We start from the raw sequence: 19,692 nt of genomic DNA, 5'->3' as shown, positions 1-19,692 counted from the left end.
TGTGGTCTGTCAACACACCTGTAGTTTTTGGGCGAATGCGGTGGGGTTGGTCTCAGCCAGGTCAGGCTCCAGGTACTGCAGGGGGTCATCACACTCAGACAGCCTGTCTAACAGGGGCATGGCCAGGGCAGGAGCAGGGGCCTCCATGGGGCCCTGGCTAGGGGACTACAAGGGCACCAGGAGGCGTAGGCAGAGGGCAGGGAGGAGGGCAGGGGTGGGGGTGGGGCGGGGGTTAAAAGGAAGTGGGAGTAGTCAGGGGGAACGTAGTACTCATGCAGCTCTGGCATAGCGTCAGTGTAGGTATGCTTGGGAGAGGGGGCTGAGCAGGTAGAGGGGGAAAGTGAGAAGGGGGTGCAACAGCAGCTGATAACAAAATATTACCTCAGTTTCTCAAAAGAGGTCATCAGTGCTATGTCCTTATTTGGGTCCCTCTCACCTCGCTTCCCCTTCAGTGTCTCAATCCGAGGGAACTTTGCACTGGTCTTGTGGCGGTACAGCTTTTTGTGTGCAGGCCCAGGGTTAATAAAGTTGGGTTTATCAAACATGTTACAGCCCAGAGCTAGTTGGGGGAATAAGGGATGAGAGGGGTTGAATTTGGCCTGGTTTTTTACTCCCTTTCCCCCAGCCTTTCTGCCTCTCCCAGCCCCTGTTAGCACGGCTCCTTTTTTCTTCAGGTCAGCCTCTGTGCCTGCCAAGATTTTGAGGGTCTTTAGGTTGAGGCTGTTGGCCTCGGAGGGCATACAGGCCTCCGACATGGGATTCCACAGTGGCTCAATGGAGGCCATCATGAACCTTTGGACCTCAGCCATGCCAGAGACAATGTTGGACAGAATATTGGAGGGCTCCTCGAATTCTCTCTGGTCGTCCCCTACCAGACTGTTGCTCTCTGACCAGCCGGTACCAGACCAGTCCCCAGTGCTGCTACTGTCAGTCAGGCCTGTGCCACAACCACCTGCCTGGTTCTTTGCTGCCTTCCCCTCTAACATGGCCTTTATCTTTTTGGTGGAACGCGAGTTCTGTTTAGGGGTCTTGACCTTTTCTGACTTGGGAGCTCTGGGAGCTCTGACTTTCTTTGGGCTCTGTCCTGCAGCTGTCTGTTTGCAATTGCCTTTCCTCTTTGACTTAATGTTTTTCGCGCCAGGCAGCATCTCACCAGTCTGTTCGTCGAATTCGGTTACTCCCAGCTCCTTTTTATCTAAACCTAACACATCCTGACTGTTGAAGTTGTGCAGTGGAAACTGGCTTTCTTCCACTGTGTATGCATTTGCTGTGTGCTCTTGTTGCTGCATAACGTCACAGTTCCACTTTACCTCCCTGTTGCAGTCCATAGTCATATCATTCACATCCTGGAATTCTCCAACATTCCCTGCTATCTTCATCTCACGCCCCACCACCTGGGGGGACAGGTTGGGGGTCTCGGGAGGGGAAAGCTCTGACAGTGATGAGTGTCTAAACTTGTCAGGGGTGAAGTTGGAGATATCCAGCAGGTCTGAGGACTCCCTGAGTGGGGTAAGGGCGTCTACACTCTGCTGAATCACCACTTTAGGACTGCAATGAGCTAAGAAGCTGTCTCGGCCCTCCTCCTCACCCTCCCGCTCACAAGACTTGAGGCTGAGGGAGCTGTAATTGCTAGAGGAGGCTGACAGAGAGCCCACTGAGTCATAGCTGATGAGCCTGCCGTTGTCTGTGCACAGGGACCCTCTCTGGTATTGCACCTGGCCCTCCACACAGACAGTCTGACACACTTGCAGATCTGCCCCGGGCTGCAGCCCAGCCTCAGTCAGGTAGCTCTTCTCATAAAGCAGCCTGTCAGCCTCAGGGCTCAGCTGGCTGTAGTTAGACACTGGCAGGCTGTCGTTCAGGGGCACAGCACTGGGGAAGTTGTTGGGTAAGATGGGAGTCTCAGGCGTCTCTGGCCCAAAGCTCTGGCTGTGACTTGCGCAAAGCTGTGGGTGCCACATCTGGGGGAAGCTGGGGCAGTTCTGCGGAGACTGCTGGAGCTCGGACTCAGAAGGAGGCGAGAGGACGCAACTCTGAGCGAGCTGCAGAGACGAAAACTGTTTCTCCTCCAGGGACAGCCCCAGAGGATACTGCTGCCTAGAGGGCTGCTGGGGGAAATAAGAGATAGTTGCTCCACCAGACGAGTCTGTAGCATCTAACAGGGTCTGCAGGTAGCCCCCCGGGATGACAGGGACACCCGCTTCCACTTCCTCTGAGGAGGAAGCTTTGTCAGGAGAGCAGGTGGACGAAACAAAGGGGAATTTCTCCTCAGTTGTGTGAGCAGTGGCGGTACTGTCAGAGAAATGGGGTTTGACTGTAGTAGAGCTAATGCCTGCCTCTTCTAACCCAGCAGTAGGGTCCTCAATCTGTGCTGCAGCAACACAGGCATCCGTTTCATTTGTCACGCTCCTCCCCTCCTCTCCTTCTGCCTCTTTCATTTTCTTGCTCCTCAGCCTGGCTTCGCTTTTGAATTTCCTTATCCTGACTGTTTTATTTCCTCCCAATCTCCTCCCCTCCCTCTCCTCTCTCTCCTGGGAGCGGCTCTTGGCCGTGACTGTGTGCGTGATGGAGTTTGTGTCTAATGTGACTGGGAGGCCTGGGGCTGCTATTATTCCCCCTACCGTGGGGGTGGCCTCCTCTTTAGTGACACCTCCCTGGCCCTGATCAGAGAGAGGGGAGCCCTGTGCTGTTGCTGATTGCTCCACAGCGTGAATCCTCTGAACCTTAAGCCTGTTTGCAATCTTGTATTTCCTTTTGGGATGACTAGAATTAAAAGGGCGATGATGGCGTCCGTTTAGATGAAAACCTCGTTGTTGTTTATCTCTGGCAGCCAGCTTAAGCTGTTCCTGTCTCTCTCTTTGCCTCTCCTGCCAGAAATCCTTCAAAGGAGCCAGTGTCTCATATTTGCTTACTGAGTCGGCGGTTAAGCTCACAGTAGCATCCACAGGGTCTAACTTGCCCAGTTTCACTGACATGAGTCTCTCTCCTTTAAACCTGTTGATGATGATGTACTTGATGACCACGGGTGGCTCTTTGCGACAGGATTTCCGACGTTTTTTGGGGCACCAGTCAACATCCTCCTCCTCTTTCTGACCAGCAGGAGCTTTCTCCTTTTTCTCTGCGTTCTTCTCACTCTCGAGCGAGTCAACATCATACAAGTAATCATCACTGTATCGAACCTTTCTCTTGGAGCGCAAGCCGTAGTTAAGAGGGTTGGAGGGGCTGAGGAATCTCTTTGAGTGGCCCTTTTTAAATTTGCCCTCCTGCAGGGTGTCTGAGGAGGAGCCAGTGCAGGAGCTGTCATCGCTGAACTCTCCCGACTCCTCTGTAGAATTGAAGTCCATTAGGTAATTGACTTTGGGAGTGGACATGGGTGAGCCCTGGGAGCCATCAAGGGGGCTCCTACCACTGCAGTCCCCAGCCTTTCCTTCCTGTCCTGTCTCCAGGATGAGCTCATCAGTTTTGGGCTGAAGCTCCTCAGCACTCCTCCTCAATACTCCCACTCCTTCCTCTTTCTTGGCACAGTTGGCCAGGACACTAGGGAAGAAGTTGAACTGTGTCTCCTCCTGGAGCACATTTGTTTTTTCCCTCATGTTGTCCTGGAAAGACTCATAACGAATCTTCAGCGAACAGACATCGCTGCTTAAAGTTGAATCATCGTCTTCGTCATCAAATAGATTGTCAACATCTTCCTCAGAGAAGAGGTTGACTGACAGTTCGTTCTTAGAACAAAGGTCCAGCAGCTCCATCTTACTCTCACTGATGAAGGACTCAAAATAGCCCCAGTCCTGGCCGGCATTAGCCAGCAGAACCTCCTCTCCGCTCACTTTGTCCAGTAACAGTCCCTCATACAGGTTCTTAGCTGTTGCATCATCCTCTGGATCATCACAATCCTCTGTTGTTTTGTTTCCATCCACTCTCTTGCCCTCACCTGGGGCTTTCGGCAGAGGAAAGCTAAGTAGCTGGTCAGAGAGGAGTTGTTCTCCGTAGTGACTCACTGCCTCCCCCGCATGGCTCAGGCACTGGATGCTGATGTTGTTGATGTCGGAGAAATCCTCTCGGCTCACATCCCCTATCCTTACGCTTAGCCCGGACTCTGTGTCAGGGTTGGCGTTAGGGTCATGAGGCGGGTTCTGGATGGAATTAGGGTCAGTAGCATCACGGGTTTCAATGAAGCAGCCGAGGCAGGTGCGGGAAGGCTGAAGAAGACACTCCTCTGTCAGGGCAGACACAGTGCCAGGCTCCATCATTGTAGCTGACAGAGGGAGGGCAATGGGTAGCGGAAGGGGAGTTTTCTGGGTCTCTCCTGTTGAGCCCCAGGAAGTTAAAGCTGGGGTGGGAAGTGATGTAGGAGTGGGAGTGTGGTGAAGGTGGGGGACTACAGTTGGAGAGTCATCGGAGGCAGGGCAGGGGGCCACTGTTAGGCCCAGAGAGGGGTCAGTGCCAATGGGCAGGGGGAGGGTTGGCGATGAAGGTGTGGTCCTCTGGTGTGTTGGACAGGCCTGCTGGGAAGTCTCTGCGGCAGGAGGAGGTGAGGATGGAGGGAGAGCAGCATCAACGAGCCCGCACAGACTCAGATCACCACCCTGCTCACATACCCCTAAGAGAAAAAAAAAAGAAAAAAAGATTTCAGCTCTTTGAACCATAAGTCTGAAGTTAAATTACATTGTTCTTTTTCTGTAGTTACACTGACATTTCCTCTGGGCTGCTGAAATGCAATTAGTGTCAATTAACCCCCTAGAGCTCAAAATGTCATTTTGTGATGCCAGCCTTAAACATTAATTTTCAGTTTTGTTACTAGATTCAGTGAGAGGTTTAGTAATGTCAGGTTGGGTCTACAACTGTATACTGCAGTACTGCTGGATGTTCAAATGTAAAAGTCTGGACCAGGCAAGACTTAACAAAGCCACACTAAATTCACACCAAATTCTCAGAACACATGAAGTGAAATCTCCTGGATCCTGTTAAGTTAACATGCGAACATGAAAGTGATAAAGAGCTGCTAAAAGTTCATTTGTTCTATTTATTAAAACAAGATGATCGTTTTTTGCAGCTTACGGGAAGCAATTTCTCAGAGACAACAACTCTCTCTCTCTGAGTGTCCTGGAAGTGGGTGTTAGTGATCAATGGGATGACTTATACAATTATGCAACATTTGTTTCATGAGATAATAGTTACTAAATGGTTTGAATTTGGCGTTAAATAAAGCTTTCATTCATAGACAGAGTAAAAAAAGGCACTCCAAAATGTTAAAAATGATGACAGTCCAGAAATCCTCTTCTTTATGGAAACAATATACAGTAACAGTACTGTGGTATTGTCTTGCTTTACCAACCCAAGAGCAATGTATGACATCAATATAATGCAGTCGTCTTGGTTTACCTCCCCCTCCTTTTAGCATTTCATCCGTATAGACACAGATACAGCTTAACTGTGAAGTAACAAGATACCGCAGAATTACACAGCAACAATAGCAGTAATGACTAAATTGAAAGTAGGTTTTGGTGATTTTCTGCAGGTCGATTGTGACAATGTCTTAATCAGTTGAAGACATCCATCTGATGAGTAACAATCAAAACCCACAGAAGCGGGCTTGTAGCAGCAGGCAGATAGCTTTGTTTGCTCTGCATAATTAGATGACAGCAGAGGAGGCAGGTACGTACACATGGGACACGACAGGCCCATATGTTGGAGACTGTATAACCAATATCATCTACACCTGCCTCCCTCTACAATCCCAAGCTGCTGCCTCACACACATATTCTTTAAAACCATGCCAGAAGAAAAAAATGAAAATTGAAAAACATACCACAGCAATTAATGTGTTCACAGAGGTTAACTAGCAACGTCCCCCATTTTAGGATGGATGCGCCTAATCATTATTGAGGTAGTGATAAATGCTTGAGGGGAATACTGCTTAACAAACAGCATTCAACATGGCTGTATTGGTGGTGAGTAAATCTTTGAATATGGATATGATTTGAGAGTGATTTAACGAGGTAATGAATTTTCTGAGAGCTGGTCTCTCTGGGTCTGCGGCCTGCAGACACATTGGAGCAACCAGAACGCCTACTAAAAGCATACAACTGCGCTACTGTCATCCTTAATGAAGAAAACCTCAGGAGAAATATGCATCTTCCCTCTTACTCTCGGAGTCAGAAAACTGTTATAGCAGCAACTTGTCAGAGGCTGCAGAAGCAACACAGCGAGGCGTTTGCCATCAGTTCCCTTCAATCTGTGAGCCAAAATGACCTCTGAGCAAAAGCATGCTACTGACACATTACCAGCCACATGGCATCGTATGGCACTTATTGTAGAGACAAGAGCAAGACTACAATTACGTTTTCCAGGCGTGGACACAATTCATTCGGATTTATTTGGTATTATATGCAAATAGTCTCAGTACTTGAAATCTACCAAGTAATTTTCCAGCACTCATAGACAAGACACATAAAAAGAAATGATTACTTATCTCTTTCATTAGCCCTACAAAAAAAAAGCAAGGCCACAGAAACAGGGAAATTACAAAAAAGGGGAGAAATTAACTTCCTTTCTCCCCCCGTGCTCGCATGAAACCTAAGCTGCCACCTAATATTGCCAAAAGATTGTTCAAAATTGCTGTGAAACATTAAACTCATATTGAAAAATGTGTTTCCTCAGGGTTTATAATGGATTAACAATCTATCCTATCCAATGTGTGCGTGCATGTGATTTTCTGGTGGGTGTGTGTGTGTGTGTGTGTGTGCGTGTATGAGAGAGAGAGAAATAGAGAGAAAGGGTGTGTGTGCATGCGTGGATGCATGTGTGTGTGTGATAGAGTGTGAGTATTGGCTTGGGGGTATAGTGTTATCGAGAGGCCATCTGTCTCCAGCTGGACCATTAGCTCTTCAGCTGTTCAGAATGTGCCACAGATCAGTCAGTCAGACAGGTACACAAACACACACACTCTCACACACACACGGGTTCTTACAACGATGACTGTAGCTGACAAATTGAGTTTGACATTAGAGGTCAAAGGGGGATCGGCAGCCTCATATTCACTGATACGGTACAGCATAATGTTAGCATTACATCTATGCTGGCAAATGTAAACAAGATAAACATCCAAAATGCTCACTGCTGCCAGAATTCAATATCTAGCTTACAGAAAGAGCTAATAAAAAAAACAAGCTTTGTGCACTCTGAGATCATTCTAACACAGTTGTAGTTTTATCACTGTGTTATTAGGAGAAGTGCTCCTTGAATAGAAAGTGAGGCTGGATGTGACACAGCTCATGCAAGCTGGCATGGACATTCACCACTGAACATATGGAAGAACCCCGGCTGCTGGCAGGTGGCGGTGATCTTCTGATCCCCGGCCCTGCCAAGCCCAGCCATGCTAGACAGCCCAACCACCGCCAAACTAGACCAGACCAGACCAGCCCAGACCAGTTAGCGCTCGGAGCACTCAGATTCTCCTCTCCCGCTTTCTAGCCATGGCAATTCAGGGCTTCATCCACCTGAGGTAAGCCCGAGTCGCCCTGTGCCAGGCGGCTCTCCGGGGATATGAGCCCATGCAGAGGGACATGGTCACGGACATGAGGAGAGAGGCAAGTTGGCGTCTGTGGCCTCATCTATTAGTGTGTCAGATGCCACACATGCACTCACAGCTACACATGCACATACACAGATATTTCCATCTTTTTCTCTCATCACTTCATATACACTTTATAAATAGGACAAAAAAACAGAAAATATAAGTAACTGTCCATATGAAGGGACCATCTGTCCCTGATATTAACATAATTAAAATCATACATCAATTCCACCTGACCAACGGAATAAAAGAGCTCAGATATCACATTATGAAGTACAGTGCAGATGAAAACAGCTTTCTCCTTTTAATGGCTTTTTGAAATCATTCCATATTCCCACCCCACCCCTCTTTCCATCCAGTCTTCCTCCCTTTTCTGCTCACTATCTCCTTCCCTTCCAACTCCCCTGCTCCTTATCCCTGTTATATGGATGCTTTGACAGTGGTAAAATGCCGAGCTAGCCGTTCTGCAGCTCAGCCACCCGGGGCGTTCCCTCATCCAGCTGGTAGGCCAGCCACAGAAGCCTCTTGCTACCTTTTGCTCCATCTTCACTATATGACATTTTGTGAATGGTGGGGGGAAATCAATCCAGCCAGTACAGGATGTTCATAACAAGTGGTGAGTAACTGCAGCATGATTCATGGCCATCTTCCTCAGAGAGCTGCCCTATTCCTGCTCAATGGAGCTGCTTTCACCCTTTCCTCTACTTCTCTTTTTCCTACTCTCATTCTCCATCCTCTCTCTCTCTCTCTTTCTCTCTCTCTCTTTTCCTCTCAGTGCATCTCAAGGAACAGACTAGTGCTGGGGATAATCTGTGTGATTCTCACAGTGGGAACCGGTCAGTCCCTAGTGAGCCAGACCAGAGCTGAAACACTAAAGATAAACCTCATTGAAGGATCAGTGGTGCTTGGTAGAGGTAAACTATAGGGGGCAGTAGGTAGTGGTCAAATGAGTTCAGGAAAATGCACAACAATAGTGGGGCTTTTAGTCCAGTAAAGGGGACGGACTGTACTGCAAATGTACGTGGATTAATTTGAATTAAGTTTTTATCAAGAGCTTACACCATGTAAACATTATTATTTAGTTTATGAGAATACACAGAGGGGCAGGGGGTGCAACCTAAAAACAAAAACTGAACAAATAAATAAGTCTGAATAAACAGTATTTCACACCAAAACCTTAATTTGCCTATGCTAATGAATGTGAATGAGTGTGAAAGAATTAATGGCTGCTCCCTTTTTCACATTTGCACCTTTTTATGCCAAAAGGTGGATGTCATATTTCTGAGTTGTGGAGGCATCGGCAGAGAGGATTAACAATAGCTTAAAAAGCTTCATTCAATGTTTCTTTTCCACTTTTCATTTAAAAAAGACAGGATGTGTTTCACATTCCCCATATCTTGTCAAACAGCTTAAAACTGAGGGTGAAAAGCTAATTCAAGAAAGCGAGTTCCATGGTATGCGGTAATACTAATTGTCTTTTCAAAGTTTTCAAGCTGCTGTGAGAGAAACTGTTGTCATTAAGCTTTCATTTATTCTAACGAATGCTTGATTATTCTCGAGAAAATTAAAATTTCTTCTCTTAGGTCAACAACCAAGTATCTGTAAATGTTAGAAGCAAATTTTCCAAGAATTAAAAGGCAAAATTACCATTTTCATCTTCATTGCTCAGTTTAACAAGAAGTTATGAGTAATGAATGAATATTATGTTTACAAGCCGTAAAAAACGTGAATAGTTTTCACCTGTATTCTCCAGAACATTTGCATTCTCTGGTTCTGAAGTCTTCACAATCAATGTGAGACTGCTGTCTGTTAACACATCCATCAATACGGCCCAACGCTGCACCTCCTACGCATCATTTTGACTGTCCCACCTGTTGAAAGAGAAAGCCAGAGAGAAACAGAGAAGACGGGGAGAGAAATACAAAGAGACGTGAGTACGAAGGTAATCAATAAAGAGTGACTGCCATGTCTCCTAATGCAGAATAACATTAACAGCACAACATTAGATTTCAACACAAAAAACGACTGACACAAGAAACAGGCAAACACAAAGTTGCAGTAATTGTAGAAAAAGCTCCAAACATGAGAGAGACATCAAAGAAGCCCTTGGGGCGCCAAACAATCAGTCATTTCTTCTCTGTATCACAGACTCGTGTCTAAAATTAATTTAAACTTTGCCAACCAAGAAAGTACACAAAGAATCACAGCTGAGATCACTATGGCAACTGTATGCCATACTATCCTATTTTAAGCTTCACTTAACATTTATAGCAGAGTTGTTAACCTATGCGAACCTTACATAGGCGGCTCTGAGCATATTTGTTTATTGTAATTAGCTGACTCCCTCCCTTATGTGTGCCTCAGCAGCACGAGAACCAACCCGCCTCAAAGAGGAGAGACTAAAGAGATGTGAGTGAGGCGGTGACAGCAACTGTGAACACTAACAATACTTTTTACTGTAGCAAGCGATTGTGAAAGTGGGGGTGGGGATGGTTGTGTGTATATGTAGCAGGATGTAGTGCACTTGGCACGATGTCATACAAAACAATACGTTCAAGGTAAAGAGAGATAGAGAGGGTGAAGTTTGTCAACCTCTTGGAATCGGGTGGGGTGGCAGAGAGAAGAAAAGGCATATTAATCTAGAGTGACTCCTGAAGGAATAATGACGGCACGAGAGACCATGGGCCACTAAATGATGAGCATTTGATGCTGTGGCCTCCTGCCTGTTTATATTGTTTTCTTTTTTTTTTTCAGCTGCTGCAGTCCCTCTCTGGAGGAGTGGTGCTGCAGGAAGACAAATGAGCCAGGGGAGGGGATCTAATAACATGATCTCCTTGTGGTGTGAAAAGGGTGGCTGGGAGATTAAGACAGACGGCAGACAATAAGACAAAGGTAGTGTGTGGCTGACTACAAACAACTGCCATCTCTTTCATCCTATTGCTTCTAAATGTCATTAGCTGTTCACTGACCTGAGCGGCAGAGTTACCTGAAGGGAACCCCTGCTTCAGCTTATACTAGCAGACACACCGGCTCAGTGGGTAATTACCTCATGAGCCATCACATCTGCTCATGTGTGCAGCAGGTACAGGGACCCTGTAGGTAGACCCAGCCAGAACCTGTTCTTCTCTTCATTGAGAAGCGCTTTTACTCCTAAAGCTGAAGCTTAGCTTAGAGATGGTTTTGAGGTCATCTTGTACCAATTCAGCGCACTGAGGAACTGAAATTCTACATTTAGCAATAAATACATCTTCTTCGACAAAGCATGAACTGGAACTGGACATCCCCGCCTGAACTGGCTGGCCCAGAAGAGCTAAGCACGGCCTTATCAATGCAACAATCTGTAGGACTCTGAAAAAGGGAAGTCACAGCAGCACCCTATTAAAAATAGGCTGTAGCCACCGTGCAGTGTGTCTCTGAGTGGCAGTGACACAACACACAGCTGGGATGCTGGTCAGGCTACAGAGGTCCTGCCAGAGCTCAGCGCCTAGAGCTGCTTGTGGATGTGTAGCAAGGTCTCTGCATGTATGTGTGTATGTGTGTGTGTGCATATGTGTGTGTGTGTGCGTGTGTGTGTTTATGCCCAATTGCATGTGTGTTAGACAAAGCCCCAAGGCCGAGGATCCACAGCATCAGCATCCACTGGCAGAAGCTGCACATACAATCACATGAAGAGAGAAATAGAGAGAGACGGAGAGACAACACTCCCAACACCCCTCCTGCCAGCCAGATTCACTGCCTCAAATGTGTTTATTTTCCACATTATTCATGATTCTCCTGTATGCTCCCCCTCTCTCCCTCCCTTTACCATCTCCACCACTCTGTCAAGACCTGACGAGAGGCCATTTCAATAATGAAGATGGACTAACTGCAATAGAGAGTGCACATAAATTGGAGCTACAGCCAACAAGCATGTCCAATTTGCCAAGCGGTTAAGCCTGATGTCTGGGTGCAGCTTTAAGAGAGCACCGCGGCTGCCGTCAACAGGTTTGTGCCGACCTGATTCATCCATCCACATCATTAATACTTCACAGAGGGCACCACCATTTAACTCTGCAGCAGGAAACCGCTCTTTAAACACCACACATTAGGGCACGTAATCACTGTGCATTCATTTCTGGAGCATTCAGCAGGTGCAGGAAAATGGCTAGTGCTTCTGACCTCTCTATTGTTCTTGCGTGTGCGCCGCGGTTCTTTGCACGATGCGAAACAGAAATAGAGACAAAGAGCAGAGAGTGGGAAAAGCCAAACGGAATGATTAGGATTTGATTTATACTTTTAAACCCTCCTCCACCTCCTCCACACACCATGTGTTAATGTGCAAGCTGGATAACAAGATAAGAACATGTTTACTCGTGCTATATGGAACTTATCAGCACCACAATCAAATTCCTGCAAGCCTCTTCCTGTGTCCTCGTTTCAATGCATTTCTCCTCGATTCGATTGCATTTCTCTCCAATGAAGCAGCAACAAGAGGGATGGCTGGTTTGGGATCGTGTATAATTGCCGAAAATACGAAGCAAGGTCCCACAGCAGTAGTATATGTCGGTACAAAGGGCTCATTGTGTCAACAAAGCAAGAGAGTCAGGGGCCAAGGAATAGATCCCCAACAGAGGAGCTCTCAAAGAGGGCATAGCGCCACAGGGAACACTGATCCAAACAGACAGCGCTGAAATGGCGACTCCTCTTTTCAGCACAGGTATACAGTTTCAGAACAGGTTCACCGGCTGGCTGCAGACAGGCTGAGTAACCTGCCTCACACGCAACTCACGGTAATACTCTTGAGCTTGTGAGCTCGCAGCAGTACGTGGTGGGAGTACAGAGAAACACAAATCCAATACAGGCACAGGTACACAATAATATATAGAATACATTTTTTTAAATGACACGTACACATTGTATTCGCAGACACATATTCACAGGTATGAACTTCTTCGTCTTTCATCTTACAGGCCTGAATTTTTTATATCTGGGAAGAAAACATTGACAGAACACTACACTGTGAATGGTAGTGAGAGTCTAGGCTCCTTTTTAATACAAGTGGAGACTCTTCAATGTCAAGTACAATTTTTTCAAATGCCCAGGTCTATGAATTTAACCTGTCCTACTGTTTTGAAGAGAGTAACCATTCTTCAGCACTCAGAGACGAGCCGCAGATCTCTCTTTCTGAGGGAGGACACGCAAACTCCACACAAACAGGCCTCTGCTGTCTTGCGGTCAGGCAGCAGTGCTACCAGCTGAGCCATCATGGCACTTCATTTGTTTCTCCATCCTTGTCATCAGCTAACTGTTGATGTTCTCTTGTTAATTCATAGGTGGACTACAGAGCTCTTGCATAGCCCCCTCCTGTTAACGTCTCTGTTCCTTCTCTGTTGCAGAAGAAGCAGTAACTCTCTGGTTCTCTCCCTCCCACTCTTTCTGTTTCTCTCTCACAAACATGAGCATTGTTCTGTCGAAGGTCAACAGTTCTCCTTACAACCGATATGTCAGAGCTCTCCTCTTCCGAGGGTCCTGACTCACCAAGCCAACCTCAAAGAGGCAGCGCTGCCAATGGCTGACAGATCAAACACTTTGCATCAGCTCATGTTGGATTATTCCCTCTATTAAATTCTTCAATCGAACACATCGCAAAGACCGTAGCCGACTGCCTGTTGACCATCAACTTGTACGTACGTTATGTGCCTGCATGAGTGGAAAAACCAAGTGAGTTGTTTGTACTTGGGGCTGGCTGATACAGCTGAAATGATTTTCCTTTTCCTATATCAATAAGGTATCCGTGAGAAATACATCAGACAGAATGTATAACGCAAACTTAAACACGTCTTAATTGATTTCGGCCACTTGGGGGCAGTACAACAATCTATAAACACAACATATTATCTATCACCTACAGGAGTTAAAATGCTGAACATATTAGCAAACAGTTGCACATTTATGCCTCAAGCAGATAAAGGGCAAGATTAGCATTTACTTATTTGTGTTTGGGTTTGTGTCCATCTGATGAATATAAGTGCAGTATTCACTCTCTTTTTGCTCTGTGTTGTTCTCCACCAACTCCTGAGGGAAATAATCTGATCCTTTAGCTGATAAATGCTCCACCAGCTATTCACCAGTCTGTCTACTGTTTGATGGTGACCAGGTAGCGTACAGTGTAGGTTTTTATAGTTTTTTTTTTGCTGAGTAAAGCTGCCTGCAGAATCTAGAAACAGCGGTGAGGGGGCGGTGAGACTGAACCAAAACAAGTTGCAGCCGTAAAACAAAAACAATGAATTAATAAATACTATTAAGATCCATGGAGGTGAGGGGAATTGCAGTTGGGTCAAAATTCTCTGTGAGTTCATCACAATCCCAGACCCCTTTGATATTGAATGTATTTTTATTCGTTGTTTATACAAAAATATTGATTGCAGCAGCTTTAAATTATTATTGTATAATTAGAATTTGCTCAGACTCATTATCAGTATTTTGGACTACATCACGTTAAAACAGAATTTGATATGATTCTACAAACACAAAACAATAACAATGGACATAAATATATCATTTATAACCTTCTTTGTAAACCAAACACATTACAGAATCAAATGTAGAACCTAAAACAGCAGCTCCTGAAATTTGGTGGCTTAGTGTGTCAGGGCCATAATAGATCTACAGTATGTAGGTGTAGGTGTCCTGAATCATACCTGTTTTTTTTTTGTTATAGCTGCCTCTCAACACAAAGCTTCAGTTGGCCAACTCTGTCATAAGGATTGCTTGTCAGGCAATATCTGTGCCGCAGCTGAAGACAAATCTCAATGATTCTGTCTCATGTTGAGAGAGAGAGCGAAAAAAAAAAAAAATCCCACATTCTTACCTTAATTCAGTGGTGCTGTCTACATGTGCTTCTGCTACCGGACGCCCTCTCTGCCAGATGTTTGGTGCTGTATTTGATCAAACATCCACACCTAAAATCCCTGACATAGCCACGGTGATGGCAAAGATATGGTATCTGCTTGAGATAATCATCGTCAATCACAGGCGGCTGAAGAGCCCAGGAAGCGTCTGATAGGTAGAGATTCAGTATGAATCAGGATTATAGAGCTGGATCTTTATCAGCACAGCACAACCTGCAGAGCCAGACCTGGACAATTGCAGCCAGTGCTACCTCTAAGGGCTCCATCTGCCTCAGAATAAAGGTGCAGATATGTCAGAATCCAGCTTTTTCTCAGGAGACTGCTCAGACCATTAGTATCTTTCTCTTAATGAGATTGCAGGACTGCTGAGATATAGTGCATGAGTGACACTTCGAGGAAGGATTTAATCCTAGCTCAGTGTGGCTTCGGAGACGAGTGGATTTTAACTCTCTCATCTGCTTTTAGCCCACATCTCCTGAAATTTTCTCAGTTTAATGTCTACTTAAAGGACCATTTTACCAACTGATTTGTGGACATCTTGTTAATTGTTTTGGATATTGAATCAATAATGTTTGCCCTGTGGATTATACTTTCAGTCATGGAAAACAGGAAATTCTCTAGTTCATATGACACTAAGATCCCTAAAATCATTAAGATTATGGGATGAAACTAAAATCCAGCTGTGGTTTGCTTTGAGGTTCTTGCAACAAGACAAACTGAAATGGCCTTTCTATGCTTTGTACTATAGGTATAGTTGGTAAGGGTTTTAAGGTATCATTTTACACACGATGTTCCAAATGGAAGTAGCTTTTTAAACTTTTTAAGGACATTGTAATTTGCTACAACATAACCTTAACTTACTGCAAAACAAGTGCAACTAGGCAACATGGCTAGCTTTGACCAGCAAGTCAAAGTCATAGCCACAATATCATAGTCACAATATGATTCAATACCACATATTATCTCTGGAGAAAATACTACCTTTGCAACACATATAAAGTTTATCTATTCTATGCACCCTGCACTAAATACAGTTACATTAAAACCTTATTGCTCAATTGTTTTATACTGTATTGCATTACATTACAAGTTGTTTGCTACTCTGTCTTCACAATGACAGTATTTATGGCATACAGTAACTATTGCATTAAACTGAATTATATTTTACTTTTGTATTTTACAAGTGTTTGTGTCATTGTGTCCGTCATTATATTCTATTGGAGGCAAACCATTACAGGCTAATCCTCCAATTTAGGTCTGTGTTTGTTGGCTATTAAACATTTACCAAATACATTTCCTTTGCATTTCAATTTTCAAAGGTGAGACAGTGTTTGCTTTAAACATGTAAAAAATATTATTGTTACTTTAAAATTACAGTGCATTTACATAATCAACCAACTCAGAGTGAATTGTTGCAGCTGTTCAGATTGAAGAAGATATTGTACTACGCCATTGCATGGTGATATTTGCTATTAAGTATTTATTATCATGGAAAATATGCGCTTGGAAGATGGCAGATAAATGTATTATTAAATTGCTTATTCTCAAAGTTAGCTTTACATACTGCAGGTACAATATTTAATGAATAATAACCTATTTAATTTAGTGCTCTTGTCCAGTGCCAAAACAAGCACATGCTGTATGACATATAACTTTTAAATTGCTATATATTAACTGATAACTATGTCTGCTTCTCTGTTTATCATTTGCACAACCTGAGCTCTCCACCGCCGAGGAGAAGAAGACAGAGAGAGATAAGGAGAGGACAGAAATAAGTGGAGGGAGGGCCAAGAGTGAGGGGAGAGACAGGCGATTGTAATGCATCACTGCATGCCTCCAGAGGCTGCTGCTGCATGTGTTTACAGTGCTGCTTCATTCATACATGTACAGACGATCAGTCAAAACAAGGTTCCTGCTTGAAACACAAAAAAAAGTGATGGACTCTAAATGGGGACTGAGCCCTGCCGGCGAAGAAGAATGGCAATAAGGCAGGCAGCAGGCAAGGTGTTAAAAGTTGATTAGGTTGTTAAAGGTCACATAGTCAGGCCTCATCAGCTGTCCCAACGGAGCAAGAGAAGCAGCTCGCGGCCTCAGCACTGCTGCTAATGAGACAGAGGCAATGGCATCCTCACTAACATATGGATATATCCTGCTCCCATGTACAGCAATCTTCTTATGGTACATGAGAGTACGCGCCAGTACCCAGTTAATGTGACGACATTAACAAAAGCACATCTCAAAGCCTGAGGTCGCTATAACAAGCCCCGCACAAGAACACACAGAACAGAGGAAGACTGGGTGAGGCACGAAACTAAATTATTTGATCACAGAAATTGGAAATGCACTGTAGGTTTATACATGCTGATACACACAGCACACACTCACACGTACACACACATACATGGGCTAACACACCATAAACTTTCACATTACAGATTCATTTGCTCATTTGAGCAAATCTATGTTTGGTCCACCCACCGCTCATGAAGGGTCAGTCTTATGAAACGATTGCGTATTTAATGAGGCTCTGCATACAAGCAGCTCTGCGCACAAGCTCACACACACGTTCACACACACACACATGCACACTTTCCCATACACACTCATTACATACACTGTGCTCCCACTCAGAACAGTTAAAAAAGATGCTGATGTATGAGTAAGTGCTGATAAATACAGAAGATGCATCCACCCCCCAGAAACACGGAGCCAAAACTACTGATCATGACCAACCCTATGAACTCCTGACTGATACACACAAAGCCACACATGCTTGCAGTGCACGCATCAAATAATCTTTACTGGAATAGTGAAAAAAAAAAAGGTCAACCATCAGAGATGCAATTATCATATTTCCAACAGGTGCATTTATTAGAGCTATGCTTCGTTTGCTTTGCTGAATCTAAATCAGGCGGGGGTGGGGGGGGCCATTACACCGCAGTGATCAGTGCTAATACAGTGACATAATGTCCTGCAGGTTTACATGCCTGCAAAGGCACTCTGTCAATGCCTGTTTCTACCACAACAATGCCTGTCAGACACATTATGGGTTGAAGTGATCAATATTTTTTATTACCACCACTTTGTTCTACCTCTCTCACATACGCTGCAGAATAATTGACATTTATGCAATTTTCGGGGCCACTGCCTTTCTTTTCTTCTCGTGTGTCTGTGCATGTGTGTGTGTTCCTAACTATAAATGAACATGTGGCAGCATTTGGCTCTGTCTATGCATCTGACTGTGCAGGAGTGTGTGTTTGTGTGCTGATCTATATGTGCTTGTGCTTGTGTTTGTGTTCGATATAGTGCATATACTGTGTGCGCGTGCATGCTGCACTTCTCGGTTCGTGGACAAACTTAAAGTTAGAGTCCCTCAAAATGAGAAGCCCTTAAAGGTGAGGCTGGATCGCAGGGAAAGGGCATCAGAGCAAGAAGTGATGATGGTCGCTATGGTGCTGGCCTCCATGATAGCCAATCACAGCTGAGAAAAGAAAAAAACAGGGCATGTAATGACACAGAGCTATACTGTATCCATTTTAATTCAAACTCTGCAAGAACAGACTTGCCTATGGTGGAGATGGTGGAAAAACAGCAAAATCACACTCAATATCAGTGTTGGCTACAACTGCCATCAATGGCTAATCAATAGAGCAGTGCACCTATGGGAGACATGTTCCATTAAGTCTGTGGGTCAATGTGTTTGCCAGCAGATAGCACTGGTTTATTTTCCCTGATGCTTGTCCCCAGCCCTATACCCCACATGCTTGATTAGCTGCCCTGCTTGACTCCATTGATGTGTATCAGTGGTCACCTCCGGAGTCCTATCAGCCAGGGACTCTCAGAAGGCAGAGGGTGAACACATGCGACCTCTGCCCTCTGACCCAGCATGACCCTCAGCTAATTAGGTGTGTGTGTTTACCAAACATCTGCTCCACTTGCACCATTACTCTACTGTCTGAAATACAGAATCACATTCACAACACAGACACAGATAGTATTAGTGAGTTATGACGCAGAGGTGGGCTAAATATTGAGCGAGATAAAAAAAAAAAAAAAACAGACAAAAACTGCAGCCAAATTACTCAGTATGTTACAGTATTGGCTGGTTTAATGAAACAGTAAAAATGTGGGTTTAATTATTACATCAGCGGTCATTTATCCTTTGGTTGATTCGTCCTTTTTTTTTTTTTTTTATCAGCAGCGAGCTCGTTTGTCAGCACGTACATGTCATCACTACACAGACTGACAAACAGAATGTGAGAACACACAAGTAACAGAAGAGCTAGTAATTAATGAAATGACCTCTGAATGCAGCACCTACAGCAGCCACCTCTCATCACAGCTACACACACACACATACATGCATACACACGCACGCACACACACTAGAATAGCATGGCTCTCTGTAGCTGCTGGAACCTGCCAATTATTCTGTACTTTACTGGACCCTCGCTCCATCGGAGGTGTGATTGGAATAACAACCATCCTCCGAACAACGCAATTCTCCATTCCCTGTAGAGCAGCGTTGAACCAGCAGGGGAAGAAGGAAGGGAGCGCGACGAGATGGTAGGAAGCGGATGTATACGAGACGGAGGAAGTGGAGAGGGAGAGAAAGCAAAAAGCTAAGGATTACATGATGAAGGAGAGGAAGGGGAGGAGAGGGGAAGAAGTCAAAGCCGGGGCTCCCTGGCAACATGCAGAGGCAGAGGCAGTGTGAGAGTGAGTGCTGTCTGAGTGACACTCACTCTCATATCCCCCCCTCTGGGGAAATAACCCCCTTAATCCAGCATGCTCTTTCAGATAGACAAGATCCCCCTTCTTCTCCCAGCAAGGATATGAAACGCTCCCCCTTGTGATTCAAATACCAGAGATGAGGGCTGGAAATCGAATAGACAACAATGTGACGTGGCGCAGCGAGAGAAAGACATCAATGTCCCCGTCTCCTCCTCTCTGGCAGCTGACTTGCTGCCACAGAAGGAGGCACAAAGTCATTGGTTCACACCAAAGGAAGTGGCCTGCCATTGGCTCGTTTGTTGGGAGGTGGCATAACGGTGGTAGTAAGAGGCACAATAATAGATAGTCAGGTACCTTTTACTGCCAACACCTGCTTTTCACAGGAGAAAGAAAAACATATTTTATGTTGGAACATTTGTGTATTCATGTTACGGAGCGGTGTGCAGAATTTCTTTTTCATTTTGTCTAAAATAACTGTTCTAAATAGGCAGC

General features: G+C 45.1%; 1 protein-coding gene across 1 annotated transcript in view; it reads right to left on the bottom strand.

Moving 5' to 3' along the window:
* Positions 1-302: 302 nt before the first annotated feature.
* Positions 303-19,692, bottom strand: part of nexmif (neurite extension and migration factor) — a 46,261-nt gene continuing 26,871 nt past the window's right edge. The window contains exons 2-3 of the mRNA XM_022751693.1: positions 9,317-9,447; positions 303-4,600 (exon numbers count right to left, since the gene is read on the bottom strand). Of these exons, the coding sequence (XP_022607414.1) occupies positions 378-4,600; positions 9,317-9,398 (4,305 nt within the window). The 5' untranslated portion in view covers positions 9,399-9,447 and the 3' untranslated portion in view covers positions 303-377. The remainder of the gene's footprint in view (positions 4,601-9,316; positions 9,448-19,692) is intronic.

Source organism: Seriola dumerili, unplaced genomic scaffold, assembly GCF_002260705.1.
Source record: "Seriola dumerili isolate Sdu_G_001 unplaced genomic scaffold, Sdu_1.0 BDQW01000161.1, whole genome shotgun sequence".
NCBI classification, from domain to species: Eukaryota; Metazoa; Chordata; class Actinopteri; order Carangiformes; family Carangidae; genus Seriola; species Seriola dumerili.
Note: the sequence above shows the minus strand (reverse complement) of the source record. Positions and strands in the feature narration are given on the sequence as shown.